At 39.2% G+C, this 20,423-nt stretch overlaps 3 protein-coding genes across 4 annotated transcripts; 2 read left to right on the top strand and 1 right to left on the bottom strand.

Annotated features, from left to right (window-relative positions):
* Nucleotides 1-1,024: 1,024 nt before the first annotated feature.
* On the top strand, nucleotides 1,025-14,010 carry LOC120197079 (histone-lysine N-methyltransferase ATXR3-like). The gene is made up of 21 exons (XM_039198711.1): nucleotides 1,025-1,139; nucleotides 1,350-1,660; nucleotides 1,819-4,074; nucleotides 4,348-4,404; nucleotides 5,186-6,337; nucleotides 6,845-7,206; nucleotides 7,290-7,844; nucleotides 7,921-8,021; nucleotides 8,413-9,472; nucleotides 9,604-9,675; nucleotides 9,867-9,977; nucleotides 10,076-10,176; nucleotides 10,875-10,974; nucleotides 11,054-11,149; nucleotides 11,322-11,489; nucleotides 11,587-11,712; nucleotides 11,828-11,881; nucleotides 12,253-12,500; nucleotides 12,586-12,694; nucleotides 12,822-13,121; nucleotides 13,564-14,010. The coding sequence occupies exons 2-21, from the start codon at nucleotides 1,504-1,506 to the stop codon at nucleotides 13,738-13,740; spliced, it is 7,362 nt and encodes a 2,453-aa protein (XP_039054642.1). The 5' UTR covers nucleotides 1,025-1,139; nucleotides 1,350-1,503; the 3' UTR covers nucleotides 13,741-14,010.
* A 498-nt stretch (nucleotides 14,011-14,508) lies between these two features.
* Nucleotides 14,509-15,611, top strand: LOC120197081 (transcription factor bHLH117-like). Its single transcript, XM_039198712.1, has one exon. It carries the CDS (start codon nucleotides 14,555-14,557, stop codon nucleotides 15,431-15,433), a length of 879 nt encoding a protein of 292 aa, XP_039054643.1. The 5' UTR covers nucleotides 14,509-14,554; the 3' UTR covers nucleotides 15,434-15,611.
* Nucleotides 15,612-17,016: 1,405 nt separating this feature from the next.
* Nucleotides 17,017-19,343, bottom strand: LOC120197037 (beta-amylase-like). 2 transcript variants are annotated; one of them, XM_039198676.1, is made up of 7 exons: nucleotides 19,124-19,343; nucleotides 18,980-19,052; nucleotides 18,515-18,913; nucleotides 18,012-18,440; nucleotides 17,713-17,922; nucleotides 17,323-17,562; nucleotides 17,017-17,238 (listed from the first exon to the last, which is right to left on the bottom strand). In XM_039198676.1, the coding sequence occupies exons 3-7, from the start codon at nucleotides 18,818-18,820 to the stop codon at nucleotides 17,038-17,040; spliced, it is 1,386 nt and encodes a 461-aa protein (XP_039054607.1). In that variant the 5' UTR covers nucleotides 18,821-18,913; nucleotides 18,980-19,052; nucleotides 19,124-19,343; the 3' UTR covers nucleotides 17,017-17,037. The 2 variants fall into 2 exon arrangements, with proteins under 2 accessions (XP_039054607.1, XP_039054608.1); XM_039198677.1 differs by lacking the exon at nucleotides 19,124-19,343 and having other exon boundaries at nucleotides 18,984-19,058.
* Nucleotides 19,344-20,423: the final 1,080 nt, after the last annotated feature.

Raw genomic sequence — 20,423 nt, 5'->3', positions numbered from 1 at the left:
TTAGAGTTGAAAAAGAGAAAGCCCAAACAGGATGACGTCGTTCCTCGAGACGTCCTTTTGCTTCATTCACCTCATTTGCCCCTGCTTAACTCCCTTCCTTAAATTTCATGTTTGTTTGCCTTATTTCTATCAACTCTAAGCTTTCAAAAAATCCACGAAAATCCAAAATCCCCTCGATCTACGTACTTTTCAGAATCCCGCTCGACGGTCAACGCCTGCACCGATGCCGATCAACTTTGTATTTGGGCGGAAGCTTTTATCCCCGTCGTCTGTCTACACCAAGACAAAATTATTTGATTTGAGATTTAATCCTATGCTGTATTGATTCCTTCAACTGTAATTTCTCTTCGTTTTTTGTATATACATATATATATATATATATTTTAATTTTAATATTTTTCATAGAATTTAAAATAAGTAATCTTTGATTATAATTAAAAAAGAATTTCGTTATTATTTTATAAATTGATAGTATTTTTTTATATTTTATAATGAAACTAAAATACTATACTATGTTTCTATTTATCATATTAATGAAACATTTCGTAATTTTAATATTTTTCTTAGGATTTAAAATAAGTAATTATTTGATTATATATATTTTAAAAAAAATTCCCAGTCAATTGGTCGAGGACATCAAGTTTGAAGGCGTAGGAGGAAGAAGAGCTGAAAGGTTTAAATTGCCGAAAATATCCTCAAATGTATTATACGATTCAACATACGGTCTAACTTCTCCTTTCCCAGTTCTCCCGGTTTCTATTGTAATTACCAACAACTATGAGGGACATTATTATACTTTCAAAATTCACATCTTAAATCTGAAAATTTCACAATCAATAAATAAAAAAGGGTTGAGAGAAAAGAGAAAGAGAGAAATTTAAACTTTACAACACAACGGCAAGATAGAATACAATTACAAAAGCCCCGAGATAAATAAAAAAAGAAGGATTTAATAGAATATTTTTCTTTCTTTTTTTGTTTTCTCTAATATCTATTTTTTCTTTCTCTCTGTTTGTTTGGCGCAAAATAGTTTCTGATTTCTGCAGCTCTCGAAGCTCGTCGTCGATCTGTTCTTCACGTTTGTCGATTAATAGCTTTCTCTCACGATTTTCTTCGCCTCCCGATTGTTTGTTCCCTCGGTAGATTCTTTTGTCTTGTTAATTTCTTAATTATAAACATTGTTTCTTTTGTCAATTCCGCGGCGTTTCAAACCCTAGAAACCGTGTGGATTTTCGAATGCTTCTGTTTTTTTTCTTTCTATATTCCTTGTTTTCTTCTTTTTAGTGGAACCCTGCATTGATTTAGTTGACGTGGTTTCGTGGTGGGTTTTTGTTGTTGTGGTGAATTAGGTTAATTTTGGAGGGAGAAGATTTGAGGAGTTGGAAAAGAGGGAAAGAAGTTTTGTGAAGTAGGAGCATCGATAGCCCCGAGAAAAAGGGGAGATAACTAGGGTTTGTGATAAGTTGGAGAATTCGGAGGAAATTGTGGGGACTTCCATGGGCGATGGAGTTGCGTGCATGCCTTTGCAGCAGCATCAACATCAGCATATCATGGAGATGTTTCCAGTTACAGAAAAATCTCTTTGTCCCAACAATGAGCTCACTTCAAAGCCTGTTAATATCAAAGACAACGCAGAGCAGCAACAGCAGCAGCAGAAGCAGAAGGAACCACAACAGCAGCAGAAGCAACCGGAATCACAGCAGCAGCAGAAGCAGAAGGAACCACAACAGCAGCAGAAGCAACCGGAATCACAACAGCAGCAGAAGCAACAGGAACCACAACAGCAGCAGAAGCAACAGGAACCACAACAGCAGCAGAAGCAACAGGAATCACAACAGCAGCTGCCGCGAAAGAAGAAAAAACTGGTTAAGGTTAAGAAAGTAGTGGTGGTAAAGAAGAAGGTGTTAGTGGGATCGACAGCAGCAGCAGCAGCAACATCAAAGAAGAGTGAATTGGTAGTTAAAGCAAAGAGTGAAGCGGGACTGAAAGGCAGTAAAGATATCGATAAAGGTGAGAATTCTGGGCAGGAGGAGGAAGTGGAAGAAGGTGAATTGGGGACTTTGAAGTGGCCTGGAGAAGGGGAGAATGGGGAGGTTGGGACTGACAAGTCAAAGAGTGGGGAAATTGGGAAGGGAGAGATTGCTAGTGAGAAATGTAGGAAGGCAGAAGTAGTGAAGGAAGATATTGTTTCTGAGGTGAAAGTAGAGCCGGAGAAAGGGGAAACAGTATCTAAAGAAAAAGGGGAGGTGATGAATGGAGGCATTGTTACAGGTAAATGGAGAAAAGGGGATGTGGGGAAGGGGGAGATGGCTATGGAAAAAGGAAGGAAAGGGGAACCTGAAAAGGGAGAATTTGGGTCATGGCGATGTGCCAAAGATGACCTAGAAAAAGGAGAATTCATTCCTGATAGATGGCATAAGGGGGACTTAATGAAAGATGAGTACAGTTACAGTAAATATCGGAAGTATGAGTTCGGAAAAGAAAGAAGCTGGAAATATGAAATGGAACGTACACCACCTTCTGGAAAGTACTCAATTGATGATCTTCATCACAGGAAGGAATTCAGTAGAAGCACTGCGCATAGCAAAAGTTCTTCCAGATGGGAAACTAGCCTGGAAAAGACTTCTAGAATCAGTTCAAAGATTGTGGATGAGGAAGGCTTGTATAAGAGTGAGTACAGCAATGGTAAGAACCAGGGGCGAGAGTACCCTTCTTCTGGTAATAATAGGTTGAAGCGGCATGGTACTGATTTAGATAGCAGTGACCGCAAGCATTATGGAGATTATGGGGACTATGCAAGTTCAAAATGCCGGAAGCTCTCTGATGATTTTGGTCGGTCCCACCCAGAGCTCTATACACGCTGCTCTGTTGAGAAGTTCTATAGAAATTCTTCTTCATCAAGAATGTCTTCATTGGAGAAGTACTCTTCAAGACATCATGAATCCTCTTTGTCATCTAGGGTTGTTAATGATAAGCGTGGGCGAAGTCCGGGATATCCTGAGCGGTCCCCACATGACAGGATCAGGAATTATGATCATAGGGACCGGAGCCCAATTCGACGTGAGAGATCCCCTTGGGACAGATCCCCATATGCTCTTGAGAAATCCCCATATACTCGTGATAGATCCCTGTATGCTCACGAGAGATCCCCATATGATCGAAGCCATCACTATGATCATAGAAACAGAAGTCCTATTAATGCAGGGCGTTCCCCAGAGGATCGAGCTAGATTTCATGATCGTAGAGACCGGACCCCCACCTATATGGAACAGTCTCCCCATGATCGGAATAAGACCAAAAATCAAAGAGAGACAAGTAAAAAAGGTGCCTCAAATGAGAAACGTGTCTCACAATATGGTTCTAAAAGGCAAGAAGATAAAGTCAGTCGGAGGGATCATACTGGAAGAGACTCACATTCCTCAGCTAAGGATCCTCAAGATAGAACCAGTGTGCTCAATTTAAATGAATCAGATGAAAAAAATGGTGTGTGTGAGTCCAATAAAGAAGATCAATCCCCAAGTCCCAGTGTAAATCGCCAAGAACCTCCTCTTATTAATGGGGCACCTCCCGAAGAGCTGCAATCAATGGAAGAAGATATGGACATATGTGACACACCACCTCACATTCCTGTGGTGGCCGAGTCTGCCATTGGTAAATGGATTTATCTTGATGCTTTTGGTATTGAACGCGGGCCTTCAAAATTATGTGACCTTAAGGAACTTGTGGAAGAAGGGGTTCTTTTGTCTGATCATTTGATCAAGCATTTGGATAGTGATAGGTGGGTGACCGTTGAAAATGCAGCTTCTCCCTTGTTGACTGTGAGTTTCCCATCCATTGTATCTGACACAGTAACGCAGCTAGTTAGCCCTCCTGAAGCTCCTGGTAACCTACTGATAGAAACTGGAGATCCCAGGGCATTAGGCGCTCACAGTGGTGATGAGACCTTGATGAACTTCCAAGATGACAGTGCAGCTGCAACTTATTCCTTAGAAGATCTTCACATTGATGAAAGGGTTGAAGCTCTGATGGACGGTATTGACATTATCCCTGGCAAGGAGCTTGAAATAGTTGGAGGTATGCGTCACTGACTATATTTCTTTCACTCTTTATTTATTTATTTATTTTGGTTCCGATGCTATGTTCTCCCCGACTCTGGGTCTATGGACCCACACTTTTCTTGCACTTATTTTTTTACGTGGTTCCCCATGCATTTATTTGTGCACACGCCAATATGCATACACTTATATGTGTATATGTCTTTACGGAATTTAGATATGCACATGATTGTGTGCATTTGAGGAGATTTCTTATTTATTTCCTGTTTTCTGGAATTTTTTCATCACACAGAAGCTCTGCAAATGACCTTTGATGATGCAGAATGGGAAGGGCGGGGAAATTTTGATGGTAAGTATTTCTTGGAGTAGCCTATCATTCAAATCATACTTTTCTATTAGCACGTGACTTTCATATTTCAAATCATACCTCTTGAGCATTTGATTCTTTCCCCCCTTTTATTAACAAGCACAAGCACATTATGGTTGGTTTTATATTCTAATATCTTTGAGATTGGTTTTCAAGTTTATTTATGACATTGTACTTCTGTTCTTCGAGCTTGTGTTCAGAAATTGTCAGTAGGGGCATCCAATTCTTTTTGCGACCCATGATTAATAAGGATTTGTCTTAGCTCATAATTTACATGCTTGGTTCAGATAGCTGTACAGGGAAATTTTTAAAAAAAGAAATTAAAATATGAAGTTTAGTTAGTTGATGCCAATAACAATAAGGTAGCTTGTAGTGTGGGCTAGATTATATTGGGCTTGATGAGTATTTAACAGTTCCATAGGTTAATTGATATATTTCAGCATTTTTTGTCTACTTGTATGCTTGTCTTTTGGTTGATCCAGAATAAAGATTTGTCCTAATTATAGCATCTTTGAACTTTCAAGATTTATTTAACTTCTCTGAAGTTTCTTTGGTCTTCTTGGGATATATGTGCACTTGAGCTGATCTAGATTTACCAAGCAGAATGGGAGGCTGAATTAAGTGAAATGAAATCAGTATAATAGTTTTATCTGAACAATATAAATAACATTGAGATGAATTCAAAATGAAGAAATTAGCGTAACTCTGAGCAGTTAGTCACAATCTTGTGATTTAAGTTCATTCCTTATATTTGCTGTTTCAGGTTTCACGTGGCTTTTGAGTTGCACAGGGGATCAACATGATAAAGTAACTGATGAATTATCTAGCTACTCTGACATCAACTCAAAGGATGCTGCAGAGCCCAGAGTTGCTGCAATATCCGACTGTTCCTCTTGTGGCGACTCTATTGAATGGTTTTCTGGTCGATGGTCATGCAAGGGTGGGGACTGGAAGAGGAATGAGGAAGCTACTCAGGATAGATCTAGAAAAAAACTCGTTCTTAATGATGGTTACCCTTTATGTCATATGCCAAAGTCAGGGTATGAGGACCCTCGCAGGCATATGAAAGATGATCTGTACCATCCTTCTCATAGCAAAAGGCTTGACCTCCCTCCTTGGGCTTTCTTGGTTTCAGAAGAGAGAAATAATGATAAACCCTCTGCTGTGAGAGGAGTTAAGGGAACCATGCTTCCAGTTGTAAGGATAAATGCATGTGTGGTTCAGGATCAGGGCTCATTTGTATCTGCACCTCGCACAAAAGCTCGAGTGAAAGAGAGACATTCTTCAAGATCTGCCCGGTCACACTCTACAACTGGTGATATCAAGAAATCATCTGCAGAAAGTGATTCATTATCAAAAGCTGTTAATGACCAATGCTTGAAACGATCGTGGAAGTTGTTTGCATCCATTAATACTCCTAAAGACCATGTTTGTACTGTTGATGAGTTGCAGTTACACTTGGGTGAGTGGTTCTACCTTGATGGTGCTGGGCATGAAAGGGGACCTTCATCATTTTCTGAACTTCAGGTTTTGCTAGATCAAGGAGTTATTCCAAAACATAGCAGCGTATTTCGTAAAAATGATCAAGTTTGGGTTCCAATCACCTCGGCTGCTGGGAGTCTTGAAGCCACTACATGGAATCAGCCTAAGAATGCTGCACCATCTGCCGATTCTTCTGGAAATCTACTTTTAGATTCACAAGGTGTCACTGTTAGTGATAATAATGCAAGTTCCAGTTCATTTCACAGGCTACACCCACAATTCGTTGGATATACCTGTGGGAAGCTTCATGAATTGGTAATGAAATCGTTTAAGAGTCGGGAATTTGTTGCAGCCATAAATGAGGTTTTAGACCCATGGATTAGTGCAAAACAGCCAAAGAAAGAAATGGACAAGCATATTTATCAGAAAACAGGTATGCTACAATTTTAAATGATACATGAGTCTAGGTCAGGTTTGGCAGAGAAATATTTTAATTTACAATAAGATGCTAGAGCTTTTCACAAGTTTTGTGTGTAGTGTTAAGGCATTTTGCAAAAGCTGTCACTCTTTTTAATATGATAATCATGTTCATGATGCTTTTGTAGTGAATCTTATCTTAAAAGCAATATGTAATTTTACTTGGTATAGGGTAGTGCTTTTCTGTCATTTCCTTTTTCCTTGTCTCACTTTCTTCTCTTTTTGGCTTGACATTTTGGCTATTATCGCATACGTGCAGTTGTCAGGGTGCGTGTGCTTGTAGATATATACGTGATAAACATATTTAAGTTGACAAGGGTCCTCAGTTTGTTCTTGAACTTGGTGAATAAGAAATTTGGATGTACTTTTTTTTCTTCATAATTTGGTAAATATAGGAGACATTTGTTTATTCTTTCTTTTTCTTTTTGTATGTATGTTGTTGAACTTTGGCCTGCAATTGCAGATAGTGGAAAACGAGCACGGATTATGGTTAATGGAAGCGAAGAGGAGTATGACATTGAAGATGAGTTGCAGTCAATCCAAAAGGGTGAGCTTCCATTTGAAGATTTATGTGGTGATGCAACCTTCCATGACCAAGAGAGTGCTTGTTCCATTAGTGAGATGGGGAGCTGGGGCTTGTTGGACGGTCTTGTGCTGGCACGAGTCTTCCATTTCTTGAGATCTGACATGAAATCCCTTGCCTTTGCTTCTTTGACTTGTAAACACTGGAGAAGTGCTGTCAGGTTTTACAAGGGGATTGCAAGGCAGGTTGACTTGTCATCTCTTGGTCCTAGTTGCAGTAACTCTATAGTGCAGAAAATCATGGTATGCTTCATGGTTGTCTAAATTACTTGTACAAGATTTTTCCCACTTTTCAACTCGGGCTTAATATAATTCTTTATTTGCAGAATTGTTATGACAAAGAAAAGATAAATTCCATGATTCTAGTAGGTTGCACAAGCATAAGTACAAGCACACTTGAAGAAGTTCTTCGTGTTTTTCCTAGTTTATCTTATCTAGATGTTAGAGGTTGCGGCCAGTTTGAGGAATTGATGGTCAAATTTCCCAATTTGAAGTGGTTCAAGAGCAGAAGTTTGCATGCTATGACGATCTTGGATGATTCTAACTCTAAAATAAGGAATCTGAAACAAATTACTGAGAAAACTTCAGCTGGCCTTAAAACAGGCCTGGGGAATGCTATAGATGATTTTGGTGAATTGAAGAGCTATTTTGAAAGCGTTGATAGAAGAGACTCTGCAAACCAATTATTTCGCCAAAGTTTATATAGGCGTTCAAAGTTATTTGATGCCAGGAAGTCCTCCTCCATTTTATCCAGGGAAGCTCGTATCAGGAGATGGGCCATTAAAAAATCTGAAAATGGGTACAAGCGAATGGAGGAATTCCTTGCTTCTAGTATACGGGATATCATGAAGGAGAATACATCTGATTTTTTTGTGCCCAAGGTGCTGTGGACTTGTGCTTTTTTTTCCTTCCTGAATTATGTTTGAAAGTCTAATTTTTTTCTATCTTGGTTATTAGGTTGCACTAATTGAGGAAAAAATGAAAAATGGTTATTACATTGGACATGGTCTAGGTTTTGTTAAAGAGGACATCAGCCGGATGTGCAAGGATGCAATAAAGTAAGTTTTCTAGTTGCCACTCTTCATTCTCCATTTGATAATTTGTATTGAAGATTATTTTTAAGTTGCAAAAGTTTTGAATCATCCAAGCTGTAGTCATTTGTTAACTTGTTGAGTAATGTGTTACCCAGTTAGATTGTCTGAAGGTTGCCACGTATAATTGTATATAATTTCTTCTTAATGAAATTTATAATGTGATTTCTTTATATGAATAGAGCATTTTCTCTCCCTTCATATATATTTTAATATTTATTTTTATTTATTGAACATGAACTGTTGATTTTGTACCTTATTTCTCCCGTGCTTTATTTTTACTGCCATACATTCAGCATGGTTATCAGATAATAAGCTAACCCTTCCTCTTTCTTTTATATCACTTTGTTGGATGTAGAGCAAAGAATTGTAGTGGTGCTCGAGACATGAACCGCATAATTACTTTATTTATCCAGCTTGCCACACGTTTAGAAGAGGGTGCTAAGATTACTTCCTCTTATGAAAGAGATGAATTGCTAAGGTCTTGGAAAGATGACTCATCAACTGGGTTCTCAAGGTACAAGAAGAAATTTGGTAAGGCAGTCACTGAAAGGAGGTACATGAACAAGAGCAATGGCACTTCTTTTTCTAACGGTGTTTTTGATTATGGGGAATATGCATCTGATAGAGAAATTAGAAAGCGGTTGTCCAAACTTAATAGGAGATCTCTTGACTCAGAAAGTGAAACATCTGATGAACTTGATCACTCCTCTGACGATGGAAAAAGTGAGAGCGAGATTGAGAGTACAACTTCAGATACAGAGAGTGAATTGGATTTCAAGCCTGAAGGTCGGTCTGTAGAGTCGAGAGGGGATGGATACTTCATGGCTGATGATAGTTTTGATTCTATGACTGATGATCGTGAATGGGGTGCTCGCATGACCAAAGCCAGTTTGGTTCCCCCTGTCACTAGGAAATATGATGTCATCGATCAGTATATTGCTGTAGCTGACGAGGAGGATGTGCGGCGTAAGATGCAGGTATCCTTGCCAGAGGACTATGATGAGAAGCTGAATGCTCAGAAAACTGGCACTGAGGAGTTGGATATGGAACTTCCTGAAGTCAAAGATTATAAACCCAGAAAAGAGCTTGGAGATGAAGTTATAGAGCAAGAAGTTTATGGAATTGATCCTTATACTCACAACCTTTTACTTGATTCCATGCCTGGCGAGTTGGAATGGCCTTTAGAGGACAAGCAATCTTTTATCGAAGATGTTCTCCTTCGAAATCTGAATAAGCAAGTTAGACACTTCACAGGCACTGGGAACACTCCAATGATGTATCCCTTGAAGTCCGTTGTAGAAGAAATTAAAAGAGTTGCTGAGGTGGACTGTGATAAACGAACAATGAAAATGTGTCTAAGTATACTGAAAGCCATTGATGCTCGTCCTGATGACAAATATGTTGCTTACCGAAAGGTATACTCATATCTCTTGTACTATTTTCTGTTCTTTATCCTCATATTTAATAACTTTATGTTGTTTTTCTTGTTCCTTTGTTTTATGATACGGATATTTACATTAATTTTCTACTGAATATGCTTCATTAGGGTCTGGGTGTTCTTTGCAACAAGGAAGGTGGTTTTAGAGAAGAAGATTTTGTTGTAGAGTTTTTGGGAGAGGTATGGATTTGGATTAGTTTTCAAACACTTCCATTTATTGCAAATAATATGTTCTTTACATTTTTTGAGGTAATTAACTTACAGCTACATTAAAAAATACCCTTTTTTATTTTTAGTTTACTAATTCTTTTGTGGCTTTTGAATAAAATCTCTTTGAAGTCTTTTGTCTTGATGGGTTTTAATTTCTATAGGTTTATCCTGTTTGGAAATGGTTTGAGAAGCAAGATGGTATACGGATATTGCAGAATAACAGCAAGGATCCAGCTCCTGAGTTTTACAACATCTACCTTGAGAGGCCAAAGGTTTCCACTTCAATACGTCTTGTGCTAATTGTTTTTCTGTGGTTAGTTAACTTAATTGCTTTTCTGAAATTTTTTGCTGATCATCTCTTATTTATCAGGGTGATGCTGCTGGATACGATTTAGTTGTTGTTGATGCCATGCACAAGGCAAATTATGCGAGTCGAATTTGTCATTCTTGTCACCCTAATTGTGAAGCCAAGTAAGTATATTCTGTTGCTCCTTTTGGTCAATGCATAATTTTAAAACAATATATCCAGTTATTTTCTCTCTTTCCCCATTTCCCCCTAGTTCGGGAACTTTTGGACTTGTACAGAGAAGAGTAATTCAAACTTTTTTAATATGGAATATTATGCTCATCAGTGTCATTTTTTATGCTTCATATTAATAAATTGTAGACTTGATGTTTGTCACTTGTATGATCGTTAGACACAGTTAACCTGTTACTGAAATTCAATTGTTTGTACTTTGTTTCTAGCTTTTGCACTTAAGGTATACTTAAATCAGCTTGTGCAATGATTTTGGACGCCTAAAAGCTGAAAAGTGATTGACAACATCAAAAAAGTAGCATTGATGTTATACATAATTGGAGTTCATTGTGATAGACTGTTTACTAGTACGAACGTTATCCTCTGGTCGCAAATAGCTTATTCTTTCCCTTTTGGGACAAATTGTAGTTTAAATCAGTCTCTCTAGTATCTGTTTATTCAATAGTTTAGTGATTATGTTGACCTTTTTTGGTGCATAAAGCTTTTTTCAATTGGCATGACCTTTTCCTACCCTCTGCCTGTAACTTATGATCCTTAACAAACTTAGCCTAGCTACAAATTGAGATCCTTTCATAGTACCAAAATACTGTTTCCTCTATTTTATCTATTATTGACCTTTTCTTGGATGCAGAGTTACTGCTGTAGATGGTCAGTACCAAATTGGAATCTATGCTCTACGTCCAATACGATATGGCGAGGAGATTACATTTGATTATAACTCCGTTACAGAGGTTTGAATCTTCTGTCCTTCCCGCTTTGTTAAACAAGATAATTCATATGTTCTTATAGCACACGATTGATACTTATCAGAGCAAGGAAGAATATGAGGCATCTGTCTGTCTCTGTGGTAGTCAAGTTTGCCGTGGCAGCTACTTGAATTTGACCGGTGAAGGTGCATTTCAGAAGGTACACATTTTCATGAGTTTTTTTTTATTTTTATTGAAGAAACTAAAATGATATTTCCTTTATTGGCTGTGAAAACAAAATTATATGTTGCTTATTGCCTACTGTTGAATCAGTTGACCTTTTCTCGTCTGAGTTTCGAAAAAGTTATTATAGGAATTTTGTTGTTCATCAGGTACTGAAGGAGTGGCATGGTATACTGGATCGACAACAGCTAATGCTGGAAGCTTGTGAACTAAATTCTGTATCTGAAGAAGATTACCTTGAGCTAGGGAGGGCTGGCCTAGGCAGCTGTTTACTTGGTGGATTGCCTGATTGGTTGGTTGCATACTCAGCTCGAGTGGTATGTCTTTGGTTTGTTGTCATGTCATTTCATTGCCTCATTCCTGGATGTGAAAGTGGGGAAATTCTATTCTCCTAACGTTTCCTTTCTGGTGTAGGTGAGGTTTATAAATTTTGAGAGAACAAAGCTCCCTGAGCAAATTTTAAGGCATAATTTGGAAGAGAAGAGGAAATACTGTATAGATATATCTCTTGATGCAGAGAGGAACGATGCTGAGATTCAGGTATGTTGTTGTCTTTGTGCCTTTGCTCATGTCTACTCATGGTTTGTTTGGAGCTTTTTATGCTTACTGTTAAAATTTAAATGCTCATTGTATTACTTTCTGTTGAATGAGATAGGCTGAGGGCGTCTATAACCAGAGGCTTCAGAATTTGGCTATAACCCTTGACAAGGTGATTATCCCGTCCCTGAATAACATATGTGGCTGTAACTTATGTTTTTCAAATATTCTCGTACATGATAAATTATGGTAGCGTGTAATGTGATGTGTATAGTAATCTGTACTTCGAAGTGGTGTTTATTATTTGAAGAGCTAAGCTTTTAAAAAATTGAAGTTCAAACATTTCGGAATTCATGGATTACTCCTGTTTTCGTTTGGTCTAATGGTTGGATGGTAGTCATCTTTATGTTTTGATATTATTACATTACTGTTAATGATATCAAATTATGTAGACGCTAGTCCTTCTGTATTATGAGAGAATTATATACATGCTGATCATATTATATTAGTATCCTTATGTTGTCAATTCTGGTGTTGTTTCAGGTGAGGTATGTTATGAGATGCGTGTTTGGTGACCCCAAAAAGGCTCCACCTCCCATAGAGAGGCTCAGTCCTGAGGAAGCTGTATCATTTCTCTGGAAAGGTGAGGGATCACTTATTGAGGAGCTTCTTCAGTGCATGGCTCGCCATGTGGAAGAGGAAATACTCAATGATTTGAGGTCCAAGATTCAAGCCCATGACTCATCATGGTCTGACAACATTCTTGAAGAACTTCAGCGATCTTTGTTATGGTGAGTGCATTGTCCTCATTAATGGCGTCCCCATGCTGTTTAGTTTCAGTAAATAATGATCTTCAATCGTTTCTTTGTTTTGAAGGTTGAGGGACGAGGTTCGGAATCTTCCGTGTACATATAAGTGCCGACATGATGCCGCTGCTGACTTAATCCATATTTATGCTTACACAAAGTGCTTCATAAGAGTTCGGGTGAGTCTTTTTACTATTATTTTTCTGATAAACCTTTTTGAGTGTGTGAAAGGGGGAGGGGGCAGTGATGTAGAGAATGCTATTGTCTTGTTTATTTTTTGATCAAATCAATCATTTTTATGGACAGGAATACAAAGCAGTAACTTCTCCCCCAGTCTACATTAGTCCTCTTGACCTGAGCCCCAAGTACTCCGACAAGTTCACAGGTCTTCAGGAATATTGCAAGACATATGGTGAAAATTATTGTTTGGGGCAGCTGATATTTTGGTATAACCAGACTAGTGTCGATCCAGATAGCAGCCTGTTTAGAGTAAGTCGGGGTTGCTTGTCATTACCTGATATTGGTTGCTTCTATTCCAAGGTTCAGAAGCCATCAAAGCATCGTGTTTATGGCCCAAAGACTGTCAAATTTATGCTGTCCTGGATGGTAAGGTTCTTTCATCCATTTGTGATTTTGCAAATGCTGTCTTGAATTCTTAAGATTTCAAGTATTTAGGATACTCCACATTGCTTTCAAGTTGGCCATTTTGTAAATTACTTGGATGAATTTTGTGCATCATTGCAGAGTTGGTTAGGTTATGCTGATACTTTCATGCTGGGGATGAGGGCTATCTATTTAATACTGTTATTGATGACATACCTAAATTTCTAACTTCATTATATTGTGAATTTGGATGGTCTTTGATTTGTCTGTGTATTGGTTATTTATCCTTCATATCACAAATAGAAAAAGTATCATTCCCACAGTTGACTCGAATGTAAAGGACCGATAGTATTTGACTTGAAAGTTTATTACCATCTATAGGAACATGAGCTGGTTTACGGGGACCCCATGGTTACTGTTCCAATATGGTTCTTTTTTGGTGCAGGAGAAGCAACCCCATAGACCATGGCCCAAGGACCGAATATGGACATTCAAAACTAGTCCGAAAATCTTAGGCAGTCCGATGCTAGATGCAGTCTTATATAATAGTTCACTGGATAGAGAGATGATGCAATGGTTGAAGCATAGACCAGCAAAATTCCATGCAATGTGGGATCGATGAGACAATTTGTTGTAGGGGTTTTGAGTCTTAGTGGGGAGCAGTTAGGATTATTATTATTATTATTATTAGCCAATACGTCTGTAAATGTTTTTGGAATGATTCGGCAATTTTAGCTTTTGGCAGCTACCCTTTCCCCTTTAGAGTGGTAGTTGGGGCAATCATTTCAAAACACCATTTCTTGTGCCCCTTCTTTTCTCTTATCATTCTTATGTACAGTTTTCATCTTGATTTTTGTAATTCTTTTCGTTTAGAAAGGTCTTTGTTTCCTTCTTTTAAAGAAAATGTTCCTTTTATGTTGCCTATTGCCTAATATATTAACATCTTTCATTCTTGGAATCTCAACTCAAAGCTAGCTATTAGCTAATTTAAAGCCATGCCCCGCCCCAACTTCTGTGAAGTTTTAACGTTGAGGCTGGTGTGGCAGCAGTGGAGTAGTGTACTAGTGCACTACGGCAGGCCCCAGCATGTGCAAGTCCCCGACCATATGCCCCCCTGTAATTATGCGGCTATGATGAAATCACATGCGTTGAAACCCCCTCCCCTCCGAGACATAAGATGGACAAAACATAGATTGTACGGACCTGACCTGATGTGTCATTTATAGACAAACAAGGCAGGCCGATCATCCTTGATTCCCGTGTAGCCGCCTTAGTCCATCAGGCCCACCATTCGTACTTCCCACCCAATAGCCAATTCCCAGGTGGCAGGTGCCCTCCCTCTTTATAACTTCCCTTTGTGATCCCCTTCGTCTCCCTTTCTAATCTCCCAACATTTACCCATAAACCAAGCTCTCTGCAACCATTTCTCCACAACCATGAAAATGGAGACATATGAGTTTTGTTCCGCTACTACTCATCCACTTCACTCTCATCCTCCTTCGCCTTTTACTTCTAGTGTTACTGAGTTCGACAACATCATCGTCAACGATCCTTATCTCCATCCTCTCCTACCATTGATCTATGAACAAGACCCAGTCCATTATTTCCCTCCTCTTCCCCTCCATCATTCTCAACTCACTGATCAAGACTTCTCCCTTTATTCCTATGATACCCCAGACCCGGACAACAACAACAATAGCCTCCCTGTTGTTACGCTTACCTCCACTCATCTCCTTCATGACCTCCGCCCTCTCCACCACCACCGTATTCCCCTCCTCCCCGCCTCTCCCACCTCATCAGCTCCCAAACCCAAACGCAGTCGTCTCGACTTAGCCCTCTCCCACTCCGACAACAACAACCCTCAAACCCTCGACTCCATCGTGAAAAGCTTCAACGCTCCTGCTCCGATCATCCCATACAGTGATCTCGCCAGGAAGAGGAGACAAAAGCTCGGCGAGAAGACCCGTTGTCTCCAAAAGCTAATGCCATGGGACAAGAAGATGGACACCGGCACGATGCTCCAAGAGGCTTATAAGTACGTCCGGTTCTTGCAAGCTCAAGTCTCGATTCTCCAATCGATGCCCATCACTTCCAGTTTCTCATCGGCTCAACATGTTAATGCTGGTGGCTTTGCTGGGTTGGGTAATTTGAACCGGCAACAGCTTTTGCAGGTCCTGATCAACTCCCCCGTGGCGCAGACCATGCTTTGTTCACAGGGTTTTTGCGTTTTTGCTTCTGAGCAGTTGGTTTCGCTTCACAAGGCGAAGGAGAGGAAAACGGAGCTCCAACAGTATCTCCGTGGTAATATTAACTGATGAAGGAAACGGAAGCCATGATATATAGTTCCATATATAATAGCATAATCAATAATGATTTTACGGATTCTCTTGGAACTTTTGTTACATTTTCCAGGGTTCATATTAGCCTGAAAGCTTTAGTACCAGTTTTGTTATATAGAGCTTAAACCAATGCAAGGATTAAGGGGGTTTGAAGCTTTGCTTGGTTTATCATTTCCATTTATCATGAATATATATGGGTATATTGCACTCTCTCACTTAAAGCCTGAATAGTTTTGTATAATCATCTTTAACGTTATCGATTCGCTTAGCTTCAAAAATATGATGTTTCTGGTTCAAGGCTTCAATCTGAGAGCCATATCTCCTGTTTTTTTTTTCCCTTCCAGTTTTATGCATCTGCATGTATTGGTTGGTTCGAAAGGGAAGTTTTGTAGCAGTGGACAACATGAGGTTTAGGGTTTGCAGATTTGGATTTTGATTAGGATGGGGGAGAGAAAGTGACATCCTGAGGGGAGATTTGAGTGAGCTTTGTTTGTGTGTGTGGAAGTTGGTGATGAACATGGCGCATTGGGGTTTCTTGAGTTCCATTAGTACGAGTCTGTTTGCATTTGGGCCAGTAACGTAGTAGTACACTTGCTATGACTAATATAATAATAATAATAATAATAATAATAATAATAATAATAATAATATCACCAATCCGAAACTCACTCCTGCCAAACACTACTTAAGAAGATGAGAACAGACGTACTAAAGAACAAGACAAAACAAAGCACTAAAGGAGACCCGCAATCCTGCAAAAACGTGCACCATAACCCTACACGGTAGCAGACCACGATATCCACCTTCAACAACCTGCAGAAAATGTAGAGCAAGACGAACAGCAATAAACAACGGCTCTGCCACACATTGAGGCAGTAGGGCCTTAGGACTCACCACCAAGCTTTAAACAGTTCAGATCTTGTCAAACCAGTAATTGCCATCCGATCCGCCACGGAAGATCGGTTTATCGAAGCAAAGCTGACAGAAACTGGACCTAACGCTTTAACCTTTTCATCAATCTCTCTAAAAAATGGCCAAACATTCGAGAGACGAATCAGAGGGTTACTTAGCCAATACAAAGCAACTTGAGAGGATGATTCTACTACCAACGAACTGACCCCGTAGAACTCTGCTTCCACAAATATATCCAGAGCTAGATTAATTGCAATCACATTAGTGCCACCAGCGCTGCAATCACTCGAGGACCTGAAGACATTGCCCTTAAAGCACCAAAGAATGGTCATTAGAGGTTTTTAACCTATCTGAATTTGATTTGAAAATTAAATTCTTTTATCTACATCCGACTTGACTCGAATATCAAAAGGATCCCACTTGACCAGAAATATGATTCAATTTTTTATATTAAAACTTATACTTGATTCGACCTGACCTGACTTATATATAGAGTTATAATCCATTTTTACAACGTAAAACTTTTTAATTTTACATCTTTCAACACTCCAATTCCACTGTATTGCAATCGGATGTGTACGGAAAACTAGGCCATGTTCAAAATTTCAAACTTTGAGACAAGGAGCACGCTTGAACACGGAAATCATGTTTGAGCTCTCTCTCTCTCACTAAAACATGGAAAACAGCTTTCTTATCAAAATAGCGATCACACCCTCAAAATCATCAATCTTCATGTCTGTTTCTTCTCCCCAAGGGAATGGCTCCATCGGCTTCGTTGCTTCCAGTAGATCTTCTGTCGCTAACTTCGGCTTCGACCGCTCCAATGGACCTATTTGGTGATCATACATCCCTAGGTCTGCACAATAATCCTGGAAAAAGGGGTTGGGGCGGGGGGCAATGATCAAATATTGTTTTTTCTTTGGCAACTATCCATGTATGTAAATGTTTCTTACTTGACCAGCATGCATTTTCTTCACAAATGTCTTGAATATCTTGAAATTCTTGTCTTTCAAAAGCTCGTCCGATAAACGAAGATATGTGACCCCATACATTATCCGCTTTGGTTTACCGTCTCTGTCGATACCATTAGGCCTAGCATTTAACAGGATTTGATTGTAACCGTTACTGTCGTATCTCGATAACGCATTCTCTCCTGCTACTTCGAGCTGCTCTCTCCAGCATCCACTCAGAACCTGCGATGCAGACATCGATGAATTTGCATTCCACCGGCTCTATATAAGTATCGTTTTACATTATTAGTATTTGCAAAAGGAAAAATGGTGACACTTATCTTGCAAGACATGGCATTGATTTATACCTATATATGTTGCAGGGGCATTTACCTGTTGAACAAGTTCCTGAGGCCCGCATTTGGCGTCGGCTCGTTGTTCCGAGTTCCTCATCTCCAGACATGTGAAGTTGAAAATAGCATAATGCCTCGACAACATCCTGGCGACCGGTCGGTATCCGTCTCGGTCTTTCAAATTGTAATATCCTGAAGTTAGTTCTGCTGCATGACTAGGAGATTTATACCACCAATGAATTCCAGCTATCTGTTTTTAACAGAGTAATAAGTGAAAATACTGAGAGATTTAAGCCTTTGGGTGAAAATGCTTTTAGTTTAAAGACTCGTGGTACATACTTTTGCAGCTAGCTTCACTTTACACCCCAAGAAAGCTTTGTTAGCTTCATCGAGGATCTCGTCGCCATGGTTTATTAACTTGTTCGAGTACCAAGTCAAGAAAAACTTCCCTTTCTCTGTCAGGTATGTCCCGTTCAGTCCGAAGAACTCTGACATCCCGGGCGTGTCGTTGTATTCCCCCGCATTATCGGGCAATCCCCATTCGGGATGGCCTGCATTTGTTGCCGCCTCTTTGAACTCCGCTTCGAGGTACTTGTCATAGCACTGAAATTCTCCAATACCAGGGAAAACCCATCCTTGAGTTCCTGTATAAGAAGGATATCTAAGCTCCCCTGCAGGACCAAGCCCAACTTCGATGTCGATTATGAGCCCTGCTTCGAGAAAATCCAACATGTTCTCCTTGAAGCTCTTCATGTAGTCGCTGTAAATCTGCAAAAAACAACAATCTAAGTCTTTTTTAAAGGCGAAGATCATTGCAGAACAGCTCCTGAAGTTGAACTAACCTGGACCGCGGTTCTTCCATAAAAAATCTGCTGATTATCCACACCAATGGTGAGGTATTCTTCATTCCGGTTACCTCTCCGATTGGTATAAAAGATATCAGGGTCGGTTTCACCGATGTTGAGCACCCATTTCGGAAGCGGGATGGTAACTTCATCTCCGACATTGCCACCACATCGATGGAATGACATAATGGCTTGTAGTTTCAATCCGCATTCTTGAACGAGTGTAAACAAGCTACTGTAAGCACTCCAGTCGTATTGTTTAGGTCCCTTTGATTCTACAATCCCCCACCAAACATCAACCATTACTCCGTCGACCCCGGCCGCTCTCAGTTCGTCGAGCTGTTTCTCGATCTTGGGCTGATCTTTGAAAACATTATCATTTGAAATAACTCCCAACTGAGTAAGAAAAAGAAGTTAGTAGCTTGATATGCAAGGCAGAAACGATATCACCATATCAGTAACTTACCGGAAGCATCACATAGACCGGCACATAGTTCGCTAACATCCGTTCATCGTAAGGCGGAGCAGCCGGAGCCTGCATGTTTTTCTGCACTGATGAAGTTCGTTTTATATAGCAAAATTATATAGTTTTTTTTTTCACCTCACCTCAGGCACTTCACCTGTTGAGAACTCTGATGCCACTGCTTTGGGAACTTTTGTTATATCAACAGAGTTGATTCTACCTGTTTTCCCCAGAGCTTTTACTACTCCCTGCACGCTTTCGAGTCTATCCATCGGCAGCGGAACCTGGTGGAAAACGCCGCCTCCGTAAAGCCGAAGCTTATCACTTCCCCAACAACCCTGCGTTGAACATATAATGCTCGTCGTATTCACCATCGTTATGCTTCTCCTGGAAATGTGGTGGAGCAAAACTCTGGTTTGTTGCTTCTCATGTTGGAATCATTTATGTGGTGTTCAATGTCCATGATTGATAAATGAAGATTATCTTCAGGAATCATCTACTTGGGGAGGAGATGAACATGTACCCTTGAAAACACACAGACGTGTGGCCAGTATAAAAAATCATGACTTGCTTTGTTTGTACTAAGCAAATTGAATTGTACATACATATATATATATATATATATATATATATATATGGCCAATATGTGCCCTAGTGCTAAATGTCAATGCCTTCAGTTTTGTTCCCTTTCTTCACTCTTAGTAAAGAAAATGTAAGTTAAGTAGCCAATATGTTGTAATTTTTTTAATAATTTTTAAAAGGTTGGATTTTATTTACTATTCAGTAAATTTTCATTTTTTAATAATTTCATAAAAATGGAAAGCTTAATGTAAATTTTAATATTTAAAATGAAATATTGCGATTTTCTTTTTATAAAAGATGCATGTTATATATAAGTTAAAAAAAATCAAACTCAACCAACAACCGGATGGTCTAGTAGGATGAGACATTAGGTCTCTTAAGTAAGGTTAGGGGTTCGAATCCTGGCGTTTGCGAATGGAGAAAACTGGGTTGTGAGGTTCTCCCTCGCCTCTGCAATACCCGATCTGAATTAGTCGGTCAATAGATCGATATCAATGATTAATTAAAAAAAATCAAACTCAAACTATAATAATTATCTAAATAGAATATAACTGTATAACATCTAAATCTAATTACATTGTATAAGCGTGAATGTAGCCTAAGTAAATCACTCTGCAGGTGATTTGAACTAGGCCTGTAAATGAACTGAACGTTCATCGAACCGTGCGGCGGGAAGTTCGTTTATGTGCGTTTATTTATTAAATGAATGAACATGAATAAGATTTTTTTGTTCGTTTAATTAAATGAACGAACATGAACATAAGTCTTGTTCGTTCATTTACGTTCGTGAACGTTCAATTATGTTCATTCGGTTATGTTTGTTTATGTTCGTTCGTTTATGTTTAACCCAATCTTCTTAAA

The sequence above is a fragment of the Hibiscus syriacus genome, unplaced genomic scaffold (genome assembly GCF_006381635.1).
Source record: "Hibiscus syriacus cultivar Baekdansim isolate YM2019G1 unplaced genomic scaffold, ASM638163v2 tig00117040_pilon, whole genome shotgun sequence".
NCBI classification, from domain to species: domain Eukaryota; kingdom Viridiplantae; phylum Streptophyta; class Magnoliopsida; order Malvales; family Malvaceae; genus Hibiscus; species Hibiscus syriacus.
The sequence above is the reverse complement of the archived record's forward strand: the minus strand, read 5'-3'. Positions and strand labels throughout refer to the sequence as shown.

Coding starts and splice junctions, on each gene's coding strand:
- LOC120197079 (XM_039198711.1), top strand. CDS start 1,504: ATGGAGTTGCGTGCATGCCTTTGCAGCAGCATCAACATCAGCATATCA. Junction 1,661..1,818: donor CAACAGCAGCAGCAGAAGCA/GAAGGAACCACA, acceptor AACAGCAGCAGA/AGCAACAGGAATCACAACAG. Junction 12,501..12,585: donor CTTCAGCGATCTTTGTTATG/GTGAGTGCATTG, acceptor TTTGTTTTGAAG/GTTGAGGGACGAGGTTCGGA.
- LOC120197081 (XM_039198712.1), top strand. CDS start 14,555: ATGAAAATGGAGACATATGAGTTTTGTTCCGCTACTACTCATCCACTT.
- LOC120197037 (XM_039198677.1), bottom strand. CDS start 19,058: ATGCAGGCTCCGGCTGCTCCGCCTTACGATGAACGGATGTTAGCGAAC. Junction 17,923..18,011: donor AAGTGAAGCTAGCTGCAAAA/GTATGTACCACG, acceptor TGTTAAAAACAG/ATAGCTGGAATTCATTGGTG. Junction 17,563..17,712: donor CTCAGGAACTTGTTCAACAG/GTAAATGCCCCT, acceptor TCTGCATCGCAG/GTTCTGAGTGGATGCTGGAG.